The sequence below is a fragment of the Platalea leucorodia genome, assembly GCF_965183815.1.
Source record: "Platalea leucorodia genome assembly, chromosome: 7".
Taxonomy (NCBI): Eukaryota; Metazoa; Chordata; class Aves; order Pelecaniformes; family Threskiornithidae; genus Platalea; species Platalea leucorodia.
Genome location: NC_138829.1, coordinates 63052296 through 63071246, shown reverse-complemented (window position 1 = coordinate 63071246; position 18951 = coordinate 63052296). Strand labels below are relative to the sequence as shown.

The window sequence follows — 18951 nt, the reverse complement described above, 5'->3', positions numbered from 1 at the left end:
CCCCTGTATTAAACAGTTACACAGGTTAGCAGTATATCTTTTTCCTTCTAGTTTGGCGAGTGTCCAATTTTTGAAACATCTGGTAAGTTGTACCATTGTTTTCTCTTCTCCTTTTTCTTACTTGTTTTGAGATGGTCAATGTAATGGAAAACTTACAAGGGAGAGATTCAGAAAATAAGGACCAAAAATACAATGCAAGTGATCCCTGGTATAAATCCAAAGAGCCTGACAGGATAAAATTATATGGTGTTAAAGCTGACTGAAATTAATGATACAAACATTACAAATGTTACAAATGATACAAGCTATTACAAAAATCTTTGAGATGCTTTTTATTTAAGTACCTGAGTAAGATGGAAGAAAACTTTGAGGAACTGTATGTTGACAAAATGGTGGCTAAAGTTCAAGTAAATGGCCTGTGAATTCATATTTTCATTATTAGGTATTGCTGTTCTGTATTTTCTATATAATTTTTCATTGGTTATTCACTTCCCACATGTAATTTCCCTATAGTGCTGTAGTTTTTTTTGTTGTTGTTGGAAGGCTTTAATTCTACTTCTCTTGTACTAAGTGCTTTCTCTGGAGTTGTGGTGAAAAATCTATGGCTTAAATTTGCCTCTTCCTTAGGATTTGTCCTGGATTTAATTTTCTAAATCTGCTTCTGTTTTAGTCCCATTTGATAGTTCCTTGTTTGTTCATTCTATTTAGATAGGATTAGATTCAAAGTCCTGCCTGCCCTCCTGCATTAATGAACAAAATGTGGTTCTGCTGTGATTCTGTTGTCATGACTCTTGAACCTCTTGAATCTTTGAAAATCTTGAACTTCTTGGATAAATTTTCCCATAGAGGACAAGTTATTGGGCAGATGCTGAATGCTGAGAATTTTTTTTTCCCTAATATTATTTTTGCATGCTGCGAGGATGCATTCATGGGTTGTGAATGGAAGTGCCACTTGTCTCAGCATTTTGTAAGTACATGAAGCATCCCCAGAAGGGTCCTTTTCTCATCTCTGGAATGATATCGGAATGTCTAATGTGTTTTCCACTGCAGCATGGGTTTTATTTCTCTTCTTGTAAATTGGGTTTCTGCAGTTGAACATTTTATAGCATGGGACAGGCCTACACAATGTATGACATGAAAATAATTAGGCTTACTTTCAACATGGGCTCGGGTCATAGTCTATGAATTACTGTGGCACCAGGTTGCAATTAATCTGCTTTAACTTAACTGCAAACGTGCCTGCCCTTAATTGCAACCTGGTATTGGCAGATCAAGATCTCTTCATCTAGATTTTACTGGCACGAGGATGTAAAGCCCTCGGAAGAAACTGAGATGGGCTGGGAAGAGATGTTCTTGGAATCTAGAAAAATGGGCTGCACTCAGTGATGGCTTTCAAAAACATCAATCTAACAATCCTTTGTAAGGTATTTAGGGTATAGTGAGTGGTCTTAAACAGTTTGGTTTTGTTTTTTTTTTTCTTCCTTTTTGACATCCTTCATTTCTGAAATGGCAGTTTGTGAACATTGCTGAGAAGGAAAGCTTAGTGACTTTCTGTGCAAAAGCACACACTAAATCCTCTTGAACTTCTCCAGCACACAAATGACCTTTTCCAAATATCATCAGATATTATTTGTGGTGGACTTTGGAATCATGCAAAACTTGATCAAACCCTGACTTTTATTTAAGACACAAAGCACTTCAGAGGTGAAGCTATTATGCTCGGAACTATTATGCCCTAGAATTTTTATGGGCAACTCTTTTCTGCATTGTTGTCTGCTCCTTTCTGCTCTGACAGTAGAAACTGTAATGGCCACCTACAGGTTCAGTAAGTGTTTGGACCCAGTTCTTTTGAATTTGAACTTCTGAAGCTGGTTTTTAATAGATGGAGGTACTTTGTAGTTCCAAGGAAGAAAATATGCTTCTGAGTTTCTTAAACTTTGATTTTTACCTAACATCCCATTTTGAAAATGTAATAGGAATTGGTATATAAATAAAGGCAACAAGTATTCCTTTATGGCGGTTGTGTATTTGGGTAGCTTGACAGAAGTCACAAGGTGTGAATGTATACCTACCTAAAGGTTAGTTCCTTGCTGCTTGAAAAATCCCTTCGGCAACTGAACACTCATAGGATTTTTTTTGTTGTTGTTGTTACCTTCCTGAAATGGAATTGAATTACTAAGAAATATATTACTCATGGCTGAGAGAGCCCACTGAAGACCAAAATTATGTGGCTATTTAAGAATTTTGGATCAGGAAAGTGTTCACAGAGTTGCTGTGTTGAGCTGAGGGAAGATCCTGTAGCGCTCCCCAAATTAAGCAGAGAGAATTCTGTCCGAGGGCTTCCTTACTGGAGGTGGAGCCCCAAGATAAGTGTGACTGCTGGACCGTGCTTCTACAAGATTTTGATGGATGCACATCCTGGCCTGAGGGGTAGTTTTGTGGGAATCGGGAGCTAATCCATCCATGGTGTGTTCTTTCTACCTGAAACAGGAGAAAAGGAGAACAAAACATGCTAATTCTGCTATGGAGAAAAGGCCCCGTATAGGGAACCAGTGCTGAAAGAACTTGGGTGCACTTGCACTTTTTCTTGCTGCTGGGGTACTGTTCTATTGGAGGCAAAAAAATGCCTGAGAAAGGAGGTTTTTCCAGCATGCCTTCTGTACAGCTTATTATAGCGATGTCTTCCATGGCTTATTTTGATGGGGAAAAAAAGGCTTACAAGACTCTGATGGTTATTCTACCCCTGGGACATGGGGAGGATGGTTGTGTGAATCCTCACAAGACCCTAAAAACAGGAGAAAATTCACTAGCTCAGGTAATTGAAATTGTGTGAGCAGAAACTTGCCTTCCATGTGTAATGAGCTGGCTCTTCTGGTCTAGAATGCTGATGCTGTCCTGCCTTTCTAATCACAAGTCTCTTGTTTTTGTTACTGACTTCCTCTTTATAACAGCAATCTTTTGCTGAACAGTCCCCCTTATTCCTTCAGCTTTCATCATATTTTAATTTCCACTCTACCGCTTATGACATCTTGATTTTTATTTATTTTAAGACTTGCTTTTGAACTATTCCTCCAGTGTATCGTGGCTCCTTAAAACAGCCTACAGACATTCTAAAAAGAATCGTTTTTAAAAAAGCTGTAGCATAATGCTTACTTGTCCTCCCCCAAAGAAAAAACCTTTAGAAAATTTTATCCTGACACATGTATTAATTTCCTTTTGTTGCTTTTTGTGCTCGGTGGGCTTGACTTGTTGTCAAGCATTTGATGACCTATTGATGTGAAGATGCACTACATCAGGACTTCGTGAACTGATTTCTGATCAGTAAGCGTACTGATTAGTATGATGATATACTAATATTTAGGTTGTCACAAAGCATAGTACACTTTTTTCCTGGCTTAGACTTGCTGGAAAAGGGATGTTTGTAGTTAAAAAATGGAGGCTGTACTGCCTTGTTCTCAAAAGGCTATTGCTGTTCTTGCTTATGAACTCAGCGAAAGGTGAATTAATTTTAAATATTAATCCAGGCAGACTTTACAGGAACAAATTAAGCGTCCCCTGAAACTTGCATGGATTTGTCGATCTTGAACGATCACGAACACAAATGAGAGATGTGACAAGAGAAAGTTAGCAATAACCTTTTCAGATGTGCTGTTTGTGTGCTGAAACCCGACAAGCTGGCAGGACTAGAAATAGCTTCGCAGATGGTGCTTGGCACGGTACCGAGCAGCTCTCCTCTCGCACGCTCCCCACCCTGCCTGTCAATCGCGGTACCCAATGGCTGCTTAGAGATGGGGAAACGGCAAGTATGAATTCAGCTCACAGGAGGCTGCGAGGTCAGACGTCAGTATTGCACTACGCATGGCTGAGTCAGTGACTGTGAGAAATTGAATTGAATTAATATCTAGAGGGGTTTGCGTCTTTGAACACTTAATGGACTGTATAGCTACAATCTCTTATCCTTGAGGGGAAGATGATGGAGGAAAAAGTAAGGCTCGCTGATGGTGCAGTGAACTACTGAAGAAATGATGGAAATATCAAATATGCTGAACTTAACAAGTAATGCCAAAGGATGCTGATCTGGCTTTCAAAGCTGCCTTCTTGGAAGGAACAGAATTCCTTTGTGCTCTGATTTCAAAATTATTTCCGTGCTTTTGTGTTTCCTCCCTGATAGATACAAGAGGAAGGTGCGTATCCTTTAACAGGAATAATCTGTGGGCATTATTCAGGAGAAGAATGAGGAAAAGGGAAAGTACTGTCCTTTGTGTGCACTGGTCAATTGAAATGTCTGCTGACAAAGAACAGACTTCAGGGGGAGGAAGAGGGGCATAAGCATTGTCATTGTGTGAGTCCTAGCAATATGAGCAGAACAGATTTCTTCTAAAGCCTTATAGCATTATATCTGTAACTTAGTGTATAGATAAAGCTCTATATCCCTATTCTACAAGTCTTGATTTTGTGAATCGTCCTCGGAAAGGATTGGATCTAAGTTTATATTTTAAGAAGAGTTAGTTAATATAAGTTTTAGAAGATAAAGGGAGAAAAAAAAGGTTAAAAATCTTGGTTAATATTCCACTCCTGCATCCTTTTCATTTAGATAACGTTTTAGGGTGGTTTTGAGGGTAATAAGTATATTGGTTTAGCAGCATAATTCTGTGTAGACAAGAGCCTGTTTTATAAAACAAGCATGTTTATTGGCAGTGTTCAGTAGGATGCACATGAAGTTTTTGTATTGGAATACATGCTAATTGTTTTGGCAGTGGAATTAATTCAGTTTAATGACTTCTTTTAATCATTAGTAATATATTCAGAGCAATATGTTGTTATGTATAAAGACAAACTGAAGCTCTCCTTCCACAGATTACTCCAAAACATCATTAAATTGAAGAGCATTTACATTTTTTAAAAACAGCTCTTCCCTTACTGCAAAAATAGGAAGCATACCAGTATGACAAGTGTGCCATTTTGATGGTACTCTCTTTTCTTCCTTTACATAATATTAAATAGGTTTGCTTAAATAAAGCCTTAAGCTTATTTGTTTTTCTTTGTGAGGCAGCTCTTTTAAAGAAAATGCCTCTTCCCTTTACAAAGGCAGAGCTTCCTTGATTCCTGAGGGAGGAGGAAAATAAATTCTATCACTGACCTAAAGTTCTTGAATGGGTGCAGTGCTAGTGTCCCAATGTTCCTTTGGAGCCACGAAAAACTGTATATTGCATTTGTGAAGATTGTCTAAATATACCAATATTCGTTGGGTTGGGTGTTTTGGTGTCCGTCTGCCCCCCCCACCCCCCATAGGAAAGTAATTGAAAAAGCAAGATTCTCTTACATTTCCTTTGTAAACTTTTGGGTACTAGATGGTCTACATGTATGGGGCTTTTTCCAGCTTTAGTGAATTAGGAAATGAGGCTGTGGGTTTAAAATGTTGGGACTTTTTTTTCTCTCTTACAGTTTTAAATTAGATGCCGTATATTATTAAGCACACAGGAGAATATCTTGCTTGTAGGCTGGTGTTGTGCCTCAGTCATTGCCCATGGTTTCCACAGCACTGGTGGTTATCGGCTGGGAAATTAATTGAAAGTTGACATTGCAAATACTTCTTTTCAGAGTGAGACAGAGATCTGAAACTATAATGACTTTCTTAGAGGCTTGAAGTAGCGCACTGTGCAGAGCACCATGACTGTTGTAGGCTGAAATTACAGATTAATATAGCATGGCAGCCAGGTGCCGCATGAGACCAAGGGCTTCCTGGCACTTTTAATTATCAGCGGTTCACTGCTGTTGGAGAAGTACTGGTGTTTTATCTGGTCTGCATAATGCTTCTGTGAACCACAATACTTCCGAACAGTTTGCCTGTTCTTGCAAATGGGGCAGCTCTGCTTTTGTCGATCACTTTTCCATTGGTGTAGGTAGGTAGCTGCATTGACACAACTGTGGGACTCCCTAGTGAATGTCAGTTTGGCTTGCCTGCATTGCTGGGGACAGGTTTGTAGTTATAGTTCCATTTTCTACAAATGTTAGGACTTCTTCAACAAAATGCACTGCCAAGTCTTAGTTAGCAACTTAAGCAATCAGTATTTTAAAACTATGGAGAGAGAGAGTGAGAGTGAATGTTTTCTTCTTAGTTATGCATGAAATAAGGTAACTCCTAACAAGTTTTGCATTGCTGGTATGGAGCAAAGGGGTTTTTCCCTGCAGAAACAACATCCTGTCCCCAGTGGCTTTGTTGGGGGGCGGGGGACGGATGGACATAATATTACTAGCAAGTCCTCCTATCAAAAAAAGCAAAATTATTTAGTAGTTCTGATGTCTTCATTTTTTTGGAACACTTTCAACTTCTTCTAAAGCCTCTTTACAGGAAAACATAAGCCACAGCTCTTCTTTCATATGTACTGGCCACAGATGTAGCTCCTTTTTCGGACTAACTGATAGAGTAGCTCAATGACACAGTTTTCCTAATCAAATATTGCAGGATAAAGCCAGTGACTGTCTCTTCTGACATGCTAGATTCCATCTCTTTATTTTCTCTTTGTTCGGATTTAAACTCATTTTAGTTGTCTTTGTTTATTGTAGAGCAAAGTTGTATTGCAGTGGTAGTATTTATCTGAGTGCACACGCTATCGAACAAATGGAACTTCAGATTTTGTCAGGTATATATCCAACAGATCAAAGAAATAAGTTTTTTTGTGTGTACAGTGACTCAACGGTGATGAGATTTAAGGTTGACATTTTAGATGGCTATTATTAAGATGAGTGAAGATTCATGATTCAGATGGTTCTGTCCCAAGCCAAACTGCTTGAATTCTCAGAAATCTTGCAATTTTGGCTTGCAGATATCTTGTGTCTTCTGGCTCACAGATAACGTGCCAGTCTCACAGTTAGCATTAATCTGTACATTAAAGGGAGGGAAGTACAACATAGAAGCAGAACAAATGAATGGTGTGGCCAGCTGCAATTTGAACAGCTCTTTGAAAATATTTACCGATCTATCTGTTTCAGAAACAATGTATTTAATATTTAAGGATCCTGTCCTCCTCCAGCTGGCAGCCTCTGCCTCTTTCGTAGTGCGGGGTGCTGAATTGATGGTTCATGGGTCCGCGCTCCGAAGGGATGGACGTGGCTGGCAGCGGGAGGCCCGTTAACCTGCGCACTGCCAGCAAGCCCGGGAGGAGAGGGGCAGAAGTAGCCCCAGTTCCGATACTGGGAAAGTATAGCTGAAACAGTCGTGCCTGGCGCGTTTAATCCTTAATTCAGACGTGACTAAGGAGGAAGTAGGATGCCTGCTGAGTCAGCATTACTTCCTGTAGCACCTGTTTTTCTCAACTCCTGTAAAGAGATTATTAACTAGGGCTCACCCTACTTCAGTATGAACTCTGAATCACTGCTTAGAGGGTAATGTGGCTTTGGATAGTTTTCGGGATTAAGAATCGCGTTTTAATTGCCTTCTCTGTTAAAGGGTAATTCACGTCTGCTCTGCCAAATGAGTGATAAGCCTGCATATCCTCACAGTGGTTCAGTTTCATTTTCTAGTGTGTTTCCCTTATTTAAAGCAACTAGAACGATTTACCTATTGAGAAGTAGTGAGTCGTACGTTTTGATACTATAAAATGTGGCACCTGCAAAACTCTGGTTTCTCACAGCGTGGTTAGCAATATTATCAGGGCCAGGATCAAAGCGCTGCTTTAACAAAGGCCTGATCACATTTGGCTTTATTAGGATTTGCTGAGATATTTTGTCATAGGACTGCTATGTACGTGTTTGAGTACTCCACGCACATATACCCACACAAACTCACCCCACTCTCTTTGTGGGATAGCTGGTTATACCATGATGTGCAAATATAAACCCTTTAGGGGCAGATGAGATACAGAGGTGGGTTGTTTATATTGTTTTGTTTGGCTGTTTGCTTTTTTTTAAAGTTTGACCATTTCTTGGGAAGTTTAGCTGTAGAAGTAATGAATACCACCATGTATAAACAGGGGTCAGACTTTGGTTTTGAGTTAGATTTTAATTATAGGCTGCAATCCACACTTCTGATAATTTTTGGGCATATTTCATACATCTTAAAATGTTATGTTTTGTATGCATATATATATATGCATATATATGTATGCATATATATATGGAAGAAAAGGTACATAGGTTTTCCTAAATTGTTGATGTTCTCGAAACGGAGGTTTGCAGATCTCACTCTTGCAAACTTTTGCACATTTCAGTCATAATATAGAATTTGCCTTTCTCTAATAGAGAAGTAAAACAACTAAGACGACACATTAGCCATGTTGAAATGCTCTATATCTTAATACATTCGGAATTGCATTGGAAGTCCTAAGGAAAATTCGCTTTCCTTTTAATGAAAGTGGTTGGATCATCTTTATTCTTGGACTGTAAATCTGAGTATTTCCAGCCATAAGCAAGGCTTGCAGTTCTTTTACCTTATTCAATAGACCTTTGGCTGACTTCACATGCTAAAGATGCATGTCTTATTGCAGCATATTTTAAGCTTGGCAGGAAACAGTATTGCAGTAGATTCTCTCTGCACCAAACTTCTGCTTTATTGGATACGAGATCCTTCCCTCATTCACATGGGGTGGGAAGCAGCCTGTGTTCCTTAGCTGAGAGGTATATTTCATACTCTTTGCATTGTGCTAATACTCATTTTGTGCCAGTGTAAACTGCATGAGATCTATCATAGCCTTTTTGTTCTGATTTAAGCTCCTCTTCTTATCGGTCACTGAAACCTGAAGCTGAAACATGTCATGCTAGGTGTTCGCTTTCTTGAACGGTCTTTATTTTTTTTTTTTGTCATTACTTCTAAGCAACTTAAAAAAGAGGACATTCTGCTCAACTTGCTTGTACAGTTCATGCTTTTAAAATTTGTTATCCTTTTCTTAGCTAGGTCATTATTCTTACCTCTTCGTGTTCTTGAATCCTACAGCATTCCTAGCAGTCATATTTAAGGTCTCTTGGTAAAAGTGGGATTTGGAGGCTGCGAGCAAGTGGGGCATTGAGTCTCCTGTGGGAAATTATGACCCTTCTTTGTCTGTCAGACCTTGCAGTTGTGCAGATGTCTGTCTTGGTTATCCAGTACCTGAGGCTTTTGGAAAGTTCTTCAGTTAAACCCATAAATAAGGAGTGTTGTCATGCCCGCACTTGAAAGGCAAATAGCAAAGGAACTGATTCAGGAATTCCAGTGGGGTGCAAGGACACTGATAGGTCTGTGCTGTCCTGATGTAAAAATTTCTGTTTTAAAGAGTACAAATAAAAAGCATAAGTGTTTCTGGTAAAATTCAACAATAGCTGCTGAAAGTTGATGTTTAATTTTTAGATAGTTTCTGAGAGTACTGGATCTTAAAACTGACTGGTTTTGTTTGTAGGTTTAACAATTAATTGCAAAATGTAATCAGTATCTTAATTTAAGGAATGCTAACATAGCAATCAGTCTAAAAAAATCTTGAACTGTTACATTAACATTTGCTAGTTTAGAACAAATGTCCTACTTATTACTGACAGTGCTGCAGGTCTTGGCTTTAATAATACAGTTCCTATGTTTTCTGTCTGGGTTGTGGTGGCTTACTATTGTTCCTTCTAAGAGTAACTGAAAATCTAAAAAACAATGTGCAGAAATAAACCCTTGGCAGATGGCTCTTGATGTATCAACTAGTTTAAGGCTGACCACGTCTGTAAATGGCAAGTTGCAAAAAAAGCGAAGTCAGTACTAAAAGCCTGTGCTCCGAGAAGGGCTTTCCAAAACAGGTTTCATTGGAAAAAATTACCCCTAACTTTCAATTTCATGATTTGATTAGAACATTTAATTTAACAGTAAGAATCAAATTAAAATGCTCAGTTGTGTTTGACTTACCTGTTCTGGAAGGGATTTCTGTGAATACAGGTTCACAGGCAGGCTCGACTGATCAGGCAGTGTCTCTGTAGATCCCACAGCAATAAACAGATAATTCTTGCTGTCTACTTAACGTTCCAAATCATTGTTCATGTTTGTAAATATAAACATGAGTACAACAAAGAAAATGGAGGTGGGTAATATTAATCTTCAAAACATGTATGTGGAGCATGAATGCCTTTAAAACTTAAATGTTAATGTTTCTGAAATTTTGACATGCTGAACGTTTCTCTTATTTCTGTTTTCAGCACCTCATCTCGTATTGCTAAAGGAATAGACTACACAAAAATGAGCCTCCATGGTGCAAGTGGTGGACACGAGAGATCAAGGGACAGACGCAGATCGAGTGACAGATCTCGTGACTCATCCCATGAAAGAGCAGAATCTCAGCTCACTCCATGCATCAGGAATGTTACTTCACCAACAAGACAGTATCATTCTGGTGTGTTCAGATCTATAGCGTTTCAGGATTAAAATTCTTAAACTTAATTAGTATTTTGTTAAAAGAATATAATAAAAAGCATTATTTGTTGATGCCATAACATACAGATTTCTTACATGTGCCCTGGGCTGGGAGTACCCTTTTTTGATAGGTCTTAATTCCTTGTTCAGTCTGCAGTGTGTATTCCTGCACGATGCTCTTATTTAGTTCAAATCACAAGAACAATCTAATTTTTCTAAGAAGATAATTGATTGAACACTTGCCCTTTACTTGGTAGGGTTTAGGTATTTAGAAATGTAGGAAACACTTTTTTTTTTTTCTTTTTAAGTGACAAAACTTGGTTTGTTTCTTTGAACTACAGCACTAAACACCAACTGTGATGCAGAGCTTCTATATTACATTGAGTTGCTTTTTCAGTACTAGAATGCTAAATTTTTCTTGTAAAGGCTTCGGGGAGATGAGGTGGCTTTGTCTAAGTGGTAGAAACTTCAAGATCTCATATATGGACAGTTATTTTTGAAGGTTTCTTTAACTAGAATAGATTTAATTGAAAGAATTTGTACTTAACTTACCAAGTTGCCATGTTTTGTGCCTGGAAAGACACAAACTGTATAGAGCTCATGTAAATCTATGGTTTCGTTTCCTGTTTTTCTCCGTCTATCTCGTCCCCACTTAAGATCGAGAAAAGGATCACAGTTCATCTCGACCAAGCAGCCCTCGTCCTCAGAAGACTTCCCCTAACGGTTCCGTTGTTAGCATGGGCAACAGCAGCAGAAACAGTAGCCAGTCAAGTTCGGATGGGAGCTGCAAGGCTGGTGGGGAAATGGTATTTGTATATGAAAATGGAAAAGAGGGAGCTCGGAATGTAAGAACTTCTGAACGAGTAACACTCATAGTGGACAACACCAGATTTGTTGTAGATCCTTCTATCTTTACTGCACAACCAAATACAATGTTGGGCAGGTTTGTATCTTTTTTTTTCCTTAATCCCTAACTATAAAAGAGAGCCATAAATTCTTTTTAGCTATTAAAACTGTTTAAATAGCTGTTGAACTCATATTGCTACAGCTGATCTGCTAACATCTAATATTACCAGTTTGCAAAGGTTTTTAAGTAACAATCAGTAAGTTCTCCTATGTATTTGGCAGAGATGCCAATAGATGTCTATTACCTAGAGACTAAAGGGTTCATAAGTAAATTAACATTTCATGATGTACACATTTCCTTCTGTCTCGCTGGGCATTGCATCTGTACTCAGTCTGCCTCATTCCATCTATTGTTTTTAAAGCTAGTTGCTTCATAAAACAAAGTGGTGAGTATAGATAGTCTCTTTCAAAATAGCAAGGAGGAAAACCTTGAAGGAATTTATTTTGCTGTAATGGGCCTACCCTGACAACATTCAAGCTCAGCACATTTCTCTTCTGAAATGCTTTTTGGACAGGGGAATGTCAAATAGATAGTGTAACAGGTCAGAGCCTCTCAGCAAAGAGACCTAACACTCCAAATGGTCAATAGTTGAATGAAAGTCCACAATATGTACGTAATAATATTTTCTGTAGAAACTATAATGAGCCACTTATTTAACACGTTTGCTTGGTGGGAAAAGATTCTGTACTTTACTTGCTCAAATACTGGCTGGTTTTGCATTGTCCAAACGTAGAGAGCACTGCTTCCAAACTTGCAGCAAGAAAGAAATGAAGGTTTATGTCTGTGTCGCTTTGGATTTGGCTTTTTCATTAAAATATGTCTGCTTCTCAGCCCATAAGAACATAATTGTATTTTAAATACATATGTATAAAGCTATTTGTCAAGGTACAGGTAATAAATACGAGTAAACAATTTCTGCTTTGTTTAAATCACCGCTGTGTGGGAGAAATAGTACCTTGGTTCCCTATTTTGTGAAAAGTCAGGGGGAAGAGTTACAGAGAAAGCAAAAAATGCTTCTCTGTGTGAACAGTAAAGGAAAATAAATAGAAGTAATCAGAATCAAATTATTAATGTAAGGCATTTGTATATTTTAATACATGCATACATGTAAAGATCCAGGCTAACAAACTGGGGGTGTATTAGTGGGAAGTTATGTGGTGAAATAGTTTCCTTTTTCATGCCCAGCTGCAGAGTAAGTGATGCTGGCTAATGCACTAGATTTTTCTTTTTCTGTGTGTGTTGCTGAGTTGTTCTCCCTTTGGGATTGGTTCAAGGAACAAGCTTATTTTATCTTCTGCTAATTCAAAAGTAGGTTAATAAAGATATGGAAATACTGGTCTAAAATGAAAGTTATTTATAAACCCACTTTCCCCCAATGTCAGTTCACAGGACACTAAACAGGAACACCTCAGCTAGTATGTTCTGAGAAGTAAAAGTAACTATAATAATGTATTATTTGCCTTAAGCCTATATCCTGTTAGACTGCCTTTTTCTGAAATATTATTTCAGGTCTCAAAGAGTGGTCAGAAAACGCACGTCAAATCATTAAGTGCAAAAAGTTACTTCATTCTCCATTATAAATGCGCATACTACACCAACTCTGTTTCTTTGGGTTGTGTGTATGAAAGCAAAGCTTTGCCATCTGGGTATATTTGTGAATAAAACAAAGAGTAGATGGCAATACTTATTCTAAGCATAGGGTATAATTCAGTATCATAGGTGTGTTTTAAAAAGTCAGCTGCTTTTCCCAGAGGTCTAATGGGATACTGTAGATACTATTTGGGACTCGTAGTTTTTTCCTTAGTGTAACTTTCCTTGCATCCTGGCGGGGAGAAATATGCTGTATGTGCTACACTTAAGTACAGGCATTTTCTATCAGAATGTTATTTTAACTTCAGAATTAACTAAATCTATTAAATGAAATTGAGGTGAGTTGCATGTACTTGAACGCTAAGTTCTGTTTCTTAAATGTCTTTAAATAATGAGAATTCCACAACAAAACCCATTCTTCTGCTACATCACCCCATAAATGCCATGGAAGACTTGTTTCGGGGGCCCCCCACCCTTGGCACTGGCAGGAAATGGCCTGGTCTAACCTTTGTTTTGATCCAAGAGTACTGGCAAGTCAAGACTGAAGAATAAGAGTAGACTTTCCTGAGTTACACTACCCTGCTTTCTATTTTCTAGTAGTCTTCCTAAACATAAACCAAACTGAACAGTGTACATACATATGAGAGAGAATAGACTGATTTTTCCCTGCCATTTCAGTACAATTTTTGACATTTTACTTTTCAGATTTACAAAAGAGAAAAAAAAACCAAACACCATAGCAAGGAATTCTAACCAAATCACTTTTATTCTTGAGCAGGATGTTTGGATCAGGCAGAGAACACAACTTTACACGTCCTAATGAGAAAGGAGAGTATGAAGTTGCTGAAGGAATTGGTTCCACTGTGTTTCGTGCTATTCTGGTGAGTTTTCTTTATGGAGGGGAAAAAAGGCAGGAGCAAGTACTTTTAGGACAAGCACTATGAGTATGAAGAGGCATAACTTCTTGATTTAGCCTTACTTGCATATGGACTTTGTGGATGGAATAAATACTGCTTTTCTGTATTGTTCTCTAGAGGGGGGAAAAAATGTTTGATGTGAAAGCACCCCTAGGTTTTCTAGACATGTGCATGTGACAGCCAGGGAGAGAGAAAGCATGCATGAAACGAACCAAAAAGCTACTGCCTGCCAGAAACTTGTTCACCTTCTCCTATGCATCTAGTTCACCTAGTTCAGATCTGTTCAGCCCTTATTGTGCTGAAATTAGATGAAATGGAGTACTGGAAGTTAACTTACTGCAGGTAAGAGAAGAAAAAGCAAACTTCAGTCTGAGAAGAAAATGGGCCCTTACGTATTTTGTATCTGTACAAAGTAGTAGAGCTGCCATACTGCTTTGTCAGCAGAATCGGAATAGCCACAGCTGAGTGAAGTATAGATAAAAGACAGTATACATGCACCAAAATGATCAGTATTAATAATTGTCACTTAACAATTTTAACCAGAGCTCGCTGCTCTGGAAGGAGCTCAGAAAATTGACAAATTTGAGGATAATAGAATTCACAAAGCTAAACATGCGTTGCTCTTTTACATTTTAGGGGGGTTGCTTGTGGAGAAAGCATCGTAAATGAAATGAAGAAATGTTTCTGTCAGTGAATGTTGAAATGTATTGTGATTTTTGTTTGCTGCATTACTGTAGGATTACTACAAGACTGGAGTGATACGCTGTCCTGATGGGATATCTATTCCCGAATTGAGAGAAGCGTGTGACTATCTCTGTATCTCTTTTGAGTATAGTACTATTAAATGCAGAGATCTCAGTAAGTACAGAATTTATTAAAATAATTTGAATTATACAGGCTAACTTAAGCAAATATATGGGGCGGGGGGTTTAATTCCAAATTGTATCCTTTATTGAAGCAAGGAACATGGCTGAGCAAATACATGAGCAAAATCCATCCTTTTTTTTTCTTGCATAATAAAGCTCCAAAGACAATGGATGTACACCTTTTGAAAAATAATGTTTCTGATATTTCAGTATCTGATATTCAGATATTTTTCTGCTGTGGTCAGCTGTGTGGCATACGTAAACTATTGCTGCAGTTGCAGTACAGATACGGTAACATTAAGTGGTATCTTTTTTGCAGAGGAGAGGGAGGATAATTTATTCAGCTCCTTGCTTAAGAGAATTAGACGGTGTTGCTAACAAAAGTAGCACAGCTTTGCTGGTGGTGTGAGATGCATCATGGTTCCCAGTACATAATGTCTCTTCAGCTCGTCCCTTCCCTGAGCACAGCCAAAGTTTTGGCCAATGTTTGCATGACCTGGCCTGTGTCTTTGGTTCCTCTGATCTCGTGGTGTTTGCGCAGAGCAGAGCCCGGCGCAGGGCCAAGCTGCGAGATCTGCGCGGGGCACCTGTGCCTTCACCGGCAGTGCCGCGACCTCACGGCGTGCCGCCTGCTGAGTCACGCTCTCGGTGCACTTTGTCCTTAGCAGAAGGATTTAGCAGCTCATGCTGTGAGGGTTTTGAGAGGCTTTGTTTTTAAGGTACTGCTTATGAAAAGTGGGTTACTCTTTCAGCAACTGGCTTAAATAATGTTTCTTTTAGGAAGCCTGAGAGGACTCTTACACGCAATTACCAGATGTTTAGCAGTAGTAAAATGTGAAGGAGGTCTCTTCAAAGTCACTACACTGTCTGCCCAACGTAATATTAATATCTGCAGGAAAGTCCTACTAGTTTGAACTTCTGGTAAACCCTTGAAAAAGTTCTGATCTTATACAAACTGATAGACGAAGTGTCTTTATGGCTGTCTGCAGCAAATACTACAAAATAAACAGAACTGCTGTGTTTCTTATTCCTGCCTTCATTTCTTTACCAAGCTTTCAAATGTGCTTATGCCTAAAATTTTGTTCCAGGTGCTCTCATGCATGAATTGTCAAATGATGGTGCTCGCAAACAGTTTGAGTTTTACCTAGAAGAAATGATTCTCCCATTAATGGTAGCCAGTGCCCAAAGTGGTGAGAGGGAGTGCCACATTGTAGTGCTGACAGACGATGATGTTGTTGACTGGGATGAAGAGTATCCTCCGCAAATGGGAGAGGAGTATTCACAAAGTAAGTTTATTTTCATTGTTTCCACCAAGCCACGCTATGGTAGAGGTAGCAGAAAATGTGCTGATTTAACTTATCTGTACAGAAGCACTGTTAGCAAAGTCTTTACAACATCCCTAATGCCTCACAAAAACTTAGTTTTGGTAGTTCTGCTTAATATTTTGCTTCACAGAAGCGTATGTTGCATGTTACGTTCAAGTCTAATTAAAAAGAGAAGCTAATTTTTATTATTAAGGTGTTGTCAGTCAATGAGGGGGAAGGAAATGAATTTTTTTTCAGAAAGAGCTTGATGAGAAAAATGGGTGGGAGTCATGTTTACTGTGGGAGAACAACTAGAGGGGTTTTTTGGGGGAGGGGGAAAGTGTCTGCTAGTGTTTTGGAAGTATAACAGTTTGGTGTATAGATGAGTTAAAGGCACCTGTGAATGGAGTGCCCTTCCCGGCGTCAGTGCTGTCCCTGTAGCTGAAGATGTTCCTTCAGTGTGAAAACTTGGTATTCAGGGGTTTGTGGGGGCATGTAGGAGCTTGAGATACTCTTTGTACTCCAGTAGTATAAAATCTTAGAAGTCTCTTCAAAGTATTACAGTTTTTTGCTGTTTCGTTTTTTCCTTTTTTAAATAAAAAACCACAACAGCAACAAAAAAAAAAATTACATTTTTGGAGGATGCAAACCTGCAGCTCTTCCTAAAGAAGGGAGGGCTGATGTGAGTATGGGTCAAATGTGGCTGTTCTCATGTAGTAACACAATTGGCTCAGGTTTCTAGGACCTTTATGTCTCAAAGATGTCAATTAAAAATACCCCCTACCCTAAGTAATTGGTTAGGCACACACTTGTCTTTTACATTTATGCTTTTCGTGAATAGTTGATTTGGATCTCCGCAGCTGTATGGGATTGATGGCCCCAGTGCCTTCTTTCAAGGTGCTATAACCAAAATTGCAAAGGTGTCCCTCTTGTTCTGCTTCACAAGTCTGGGGTTTCTGAAACTGATTTGCAGATCTCTCTTACATAATGGCAAGCAGAATGGCAAGATTTTTTTTTTTTTAATGTCTGAAGGAATTCCATCATAAAGGGGAAAAAATGGAGCTTTTTTTTTTTTTTTTTTTTTGTGGAGTTGGGGTTGGGAGTATATAATGTAGTTTGCTTTGTGAATTGTGCTATTGCATTCCTAAATCCAACAAAAAACCCCTAAGTGTATAAAACAGACTAAATTGATAGGAAAAGAGACATGTGCAACCAACCCATTTTGCAGTTCCTTCAGCCATTTTTCTCTGATTTCTGTTTTGGATATTTTGAGGAATTCTTGAGTTTCTCCCCCTGTTCTGAAATAGAAATACTGGAGTAAGGCAAAACAGTGAAAAAGAGAAATCTTTGTGTTACTGGAAGTTTAATCTTTGAACACAGTTTTTCCTCATTAAAATGTATTTTTAGTTATTTACAGCACAAAGTTGTATAGATTCTTCAAATACATTGAAAATCGAGATGTGGCCAAGTCAGTTCTGAAGGAAAGGGGGCTCAAGAAGATCCGACTGGGCATTGAAGGTAAGAGAAGCATTGCTAACTCTTTGCGGGGGAAAAAGATCTGCTGCGCTTACCTGCTTTACGATTGTCTCTGCAGTTGGAGAAGTAAGGGTTGGCGTTGTCTTTCACACGGAAGTTAGACGATAAAACGGCCAGAGGGGGAGTGGTGCCCAGTAAACAACTGGTCCAGCTAGAAAACCCCATTACAGGCTCATGGCTGGTCTGCAAGATGTATCTGGCTGCCAGACCGTTTGCAGAGCAGCAAGCGTTTGCTGCTGACTTATGACTTGCATCTCATGCCATTTGCCCTTTAATTTTCACACAAAATCTTCTCTGTACTTTATTTGAAGTAATGATGCATTTTTACAGCTTTGTATATTCTGTTCTTGGTCTGGTGTCCTTTTCAGGGCTTGAAATGAAAAAAATCATGTTAAGTTGCAGGTAGATATTCTCTTCCAGGAAATACAAAACTATCAAATGGATCATTGAAGTGGAAAGAAATATTAATCTGAAATAAACATCCTGTAATTCAGGAGGCTGATCTGTAAAATCTCAGCTCTGGCTTTGCAAAAGACAACTACATTAAGTAGTCTTAGATTTTTATCGTGAATGTAACAACTGGGTTTCTTTGCAGTTCATTTTCCTTCTGATTGTTGACCCAAATATTTAAAAATCTGGCCTTTATAATTTGCAGGATTTCCATCATTCACTCACCGGGTTGTCATAGTTACCTTTGTAATTTGCCAACAAAAAGCAAATGCTTTTAACAGCTTGTGATTTCTAAAATAAGTAAATAAGTTCAGCTGAACACGGTGTGAGCCTTGACTGACATGCCATTCAACTACACAAGAACTGGTTGCGTGTGTAACGCTGGCTAATACCAGCTTATTTCTGCTGGCGTTTCTTGTTTTAGATAAAGAACAGCTCTTTCACCAAATTTTAATGTTAGTGCCCCATAATAATGTGCAACTTTCTAGTAGTGAAAGTTATTGCTTAGGCAGAGGGGAGAGATGACACGAACACAGCATAACCAGAATTGGTAATTGGTCTAAACCAAGGTATTTTCATGACCTGGGGGAGCTGGGAGGAATGCGCTAGGATTCCGCTTGGGAACTTCAACCACGGATCAGAGCGACGCTCTTCTCTGCTGCTGAGATCTCGTGTCCCGCTTTCCAGGTCAGAGTGTTTTAGAAACAGCCGGCTGCTTTTGGCTCGAGGAAGGAGCCACTGGCTTTGCCTGGAAGGTTTGGAGGAGTTATCTTGTGGCGATATATTCATGAGCAGTAGCACTGTAGCCTCCTTCCTTGCAATTTGGTTGGTAGCTAAACTGCCGACGGTGTGTTCTCCTTGCACAGATGACATTAGGGACAACACGATGGCATCTGTTCCCGTTCAGGACGGTGATGGTGATGACAGCTCATCTTCGCTATGCTTCCACATGCTGCCTTTTTGTAAAAGAAAACCCTGAAGCAAACAGTACGGGAGCTGTTAACTTCTGCTGTACTCTGTTTCT

The 18951-nt window shown here is 38.9% G+C and overlaps 1 protein-coding gene across 6 annotated transcripts in view; it reads left to right on the top strand.

The window, feature by feature from the left end:
- BTBD10 (BTB domain containing 10) overlaps positions 1–18951 on the top strand; it is a 30744-nt gene that overhangs the window by 10762 nt on the left and 1031 nt on the right. For 5 of the 6 annotated variants that reach the window (XM_082317004.1, XM_082317001.1, XM_082317003.1 and 2 more), the window contains 7 exons: positions 10144–10337; positions 11015–11300; positions 13633–13735; positions 14509–14629; positions 15726–15923; positions 17349–17459; positions 18497–18947. In XM_082317004.1, coding sequence (XP_082173130.1) covers positions 10144–10337; positions 11015–11300; positions 13633–13735; positions 14509–14629; positions 15726–15923; positions 17349–17459; positions 18497–18906 — 1423 coding nt within the window. In that variant the 3' untranslated portion in view covers positions 18907–18947. Of the gene's footprint in view, positions 1–10143; positions 10338–11014; positions 11301–13632; positions 13736–14508; positions 14630–15725; positions 15924–17348; positions 17460–18496; positions 18948–18951 lie in introns of those variants that run through there. The other variant, XM_082317005.1, reaches the window with a different exon arrangement.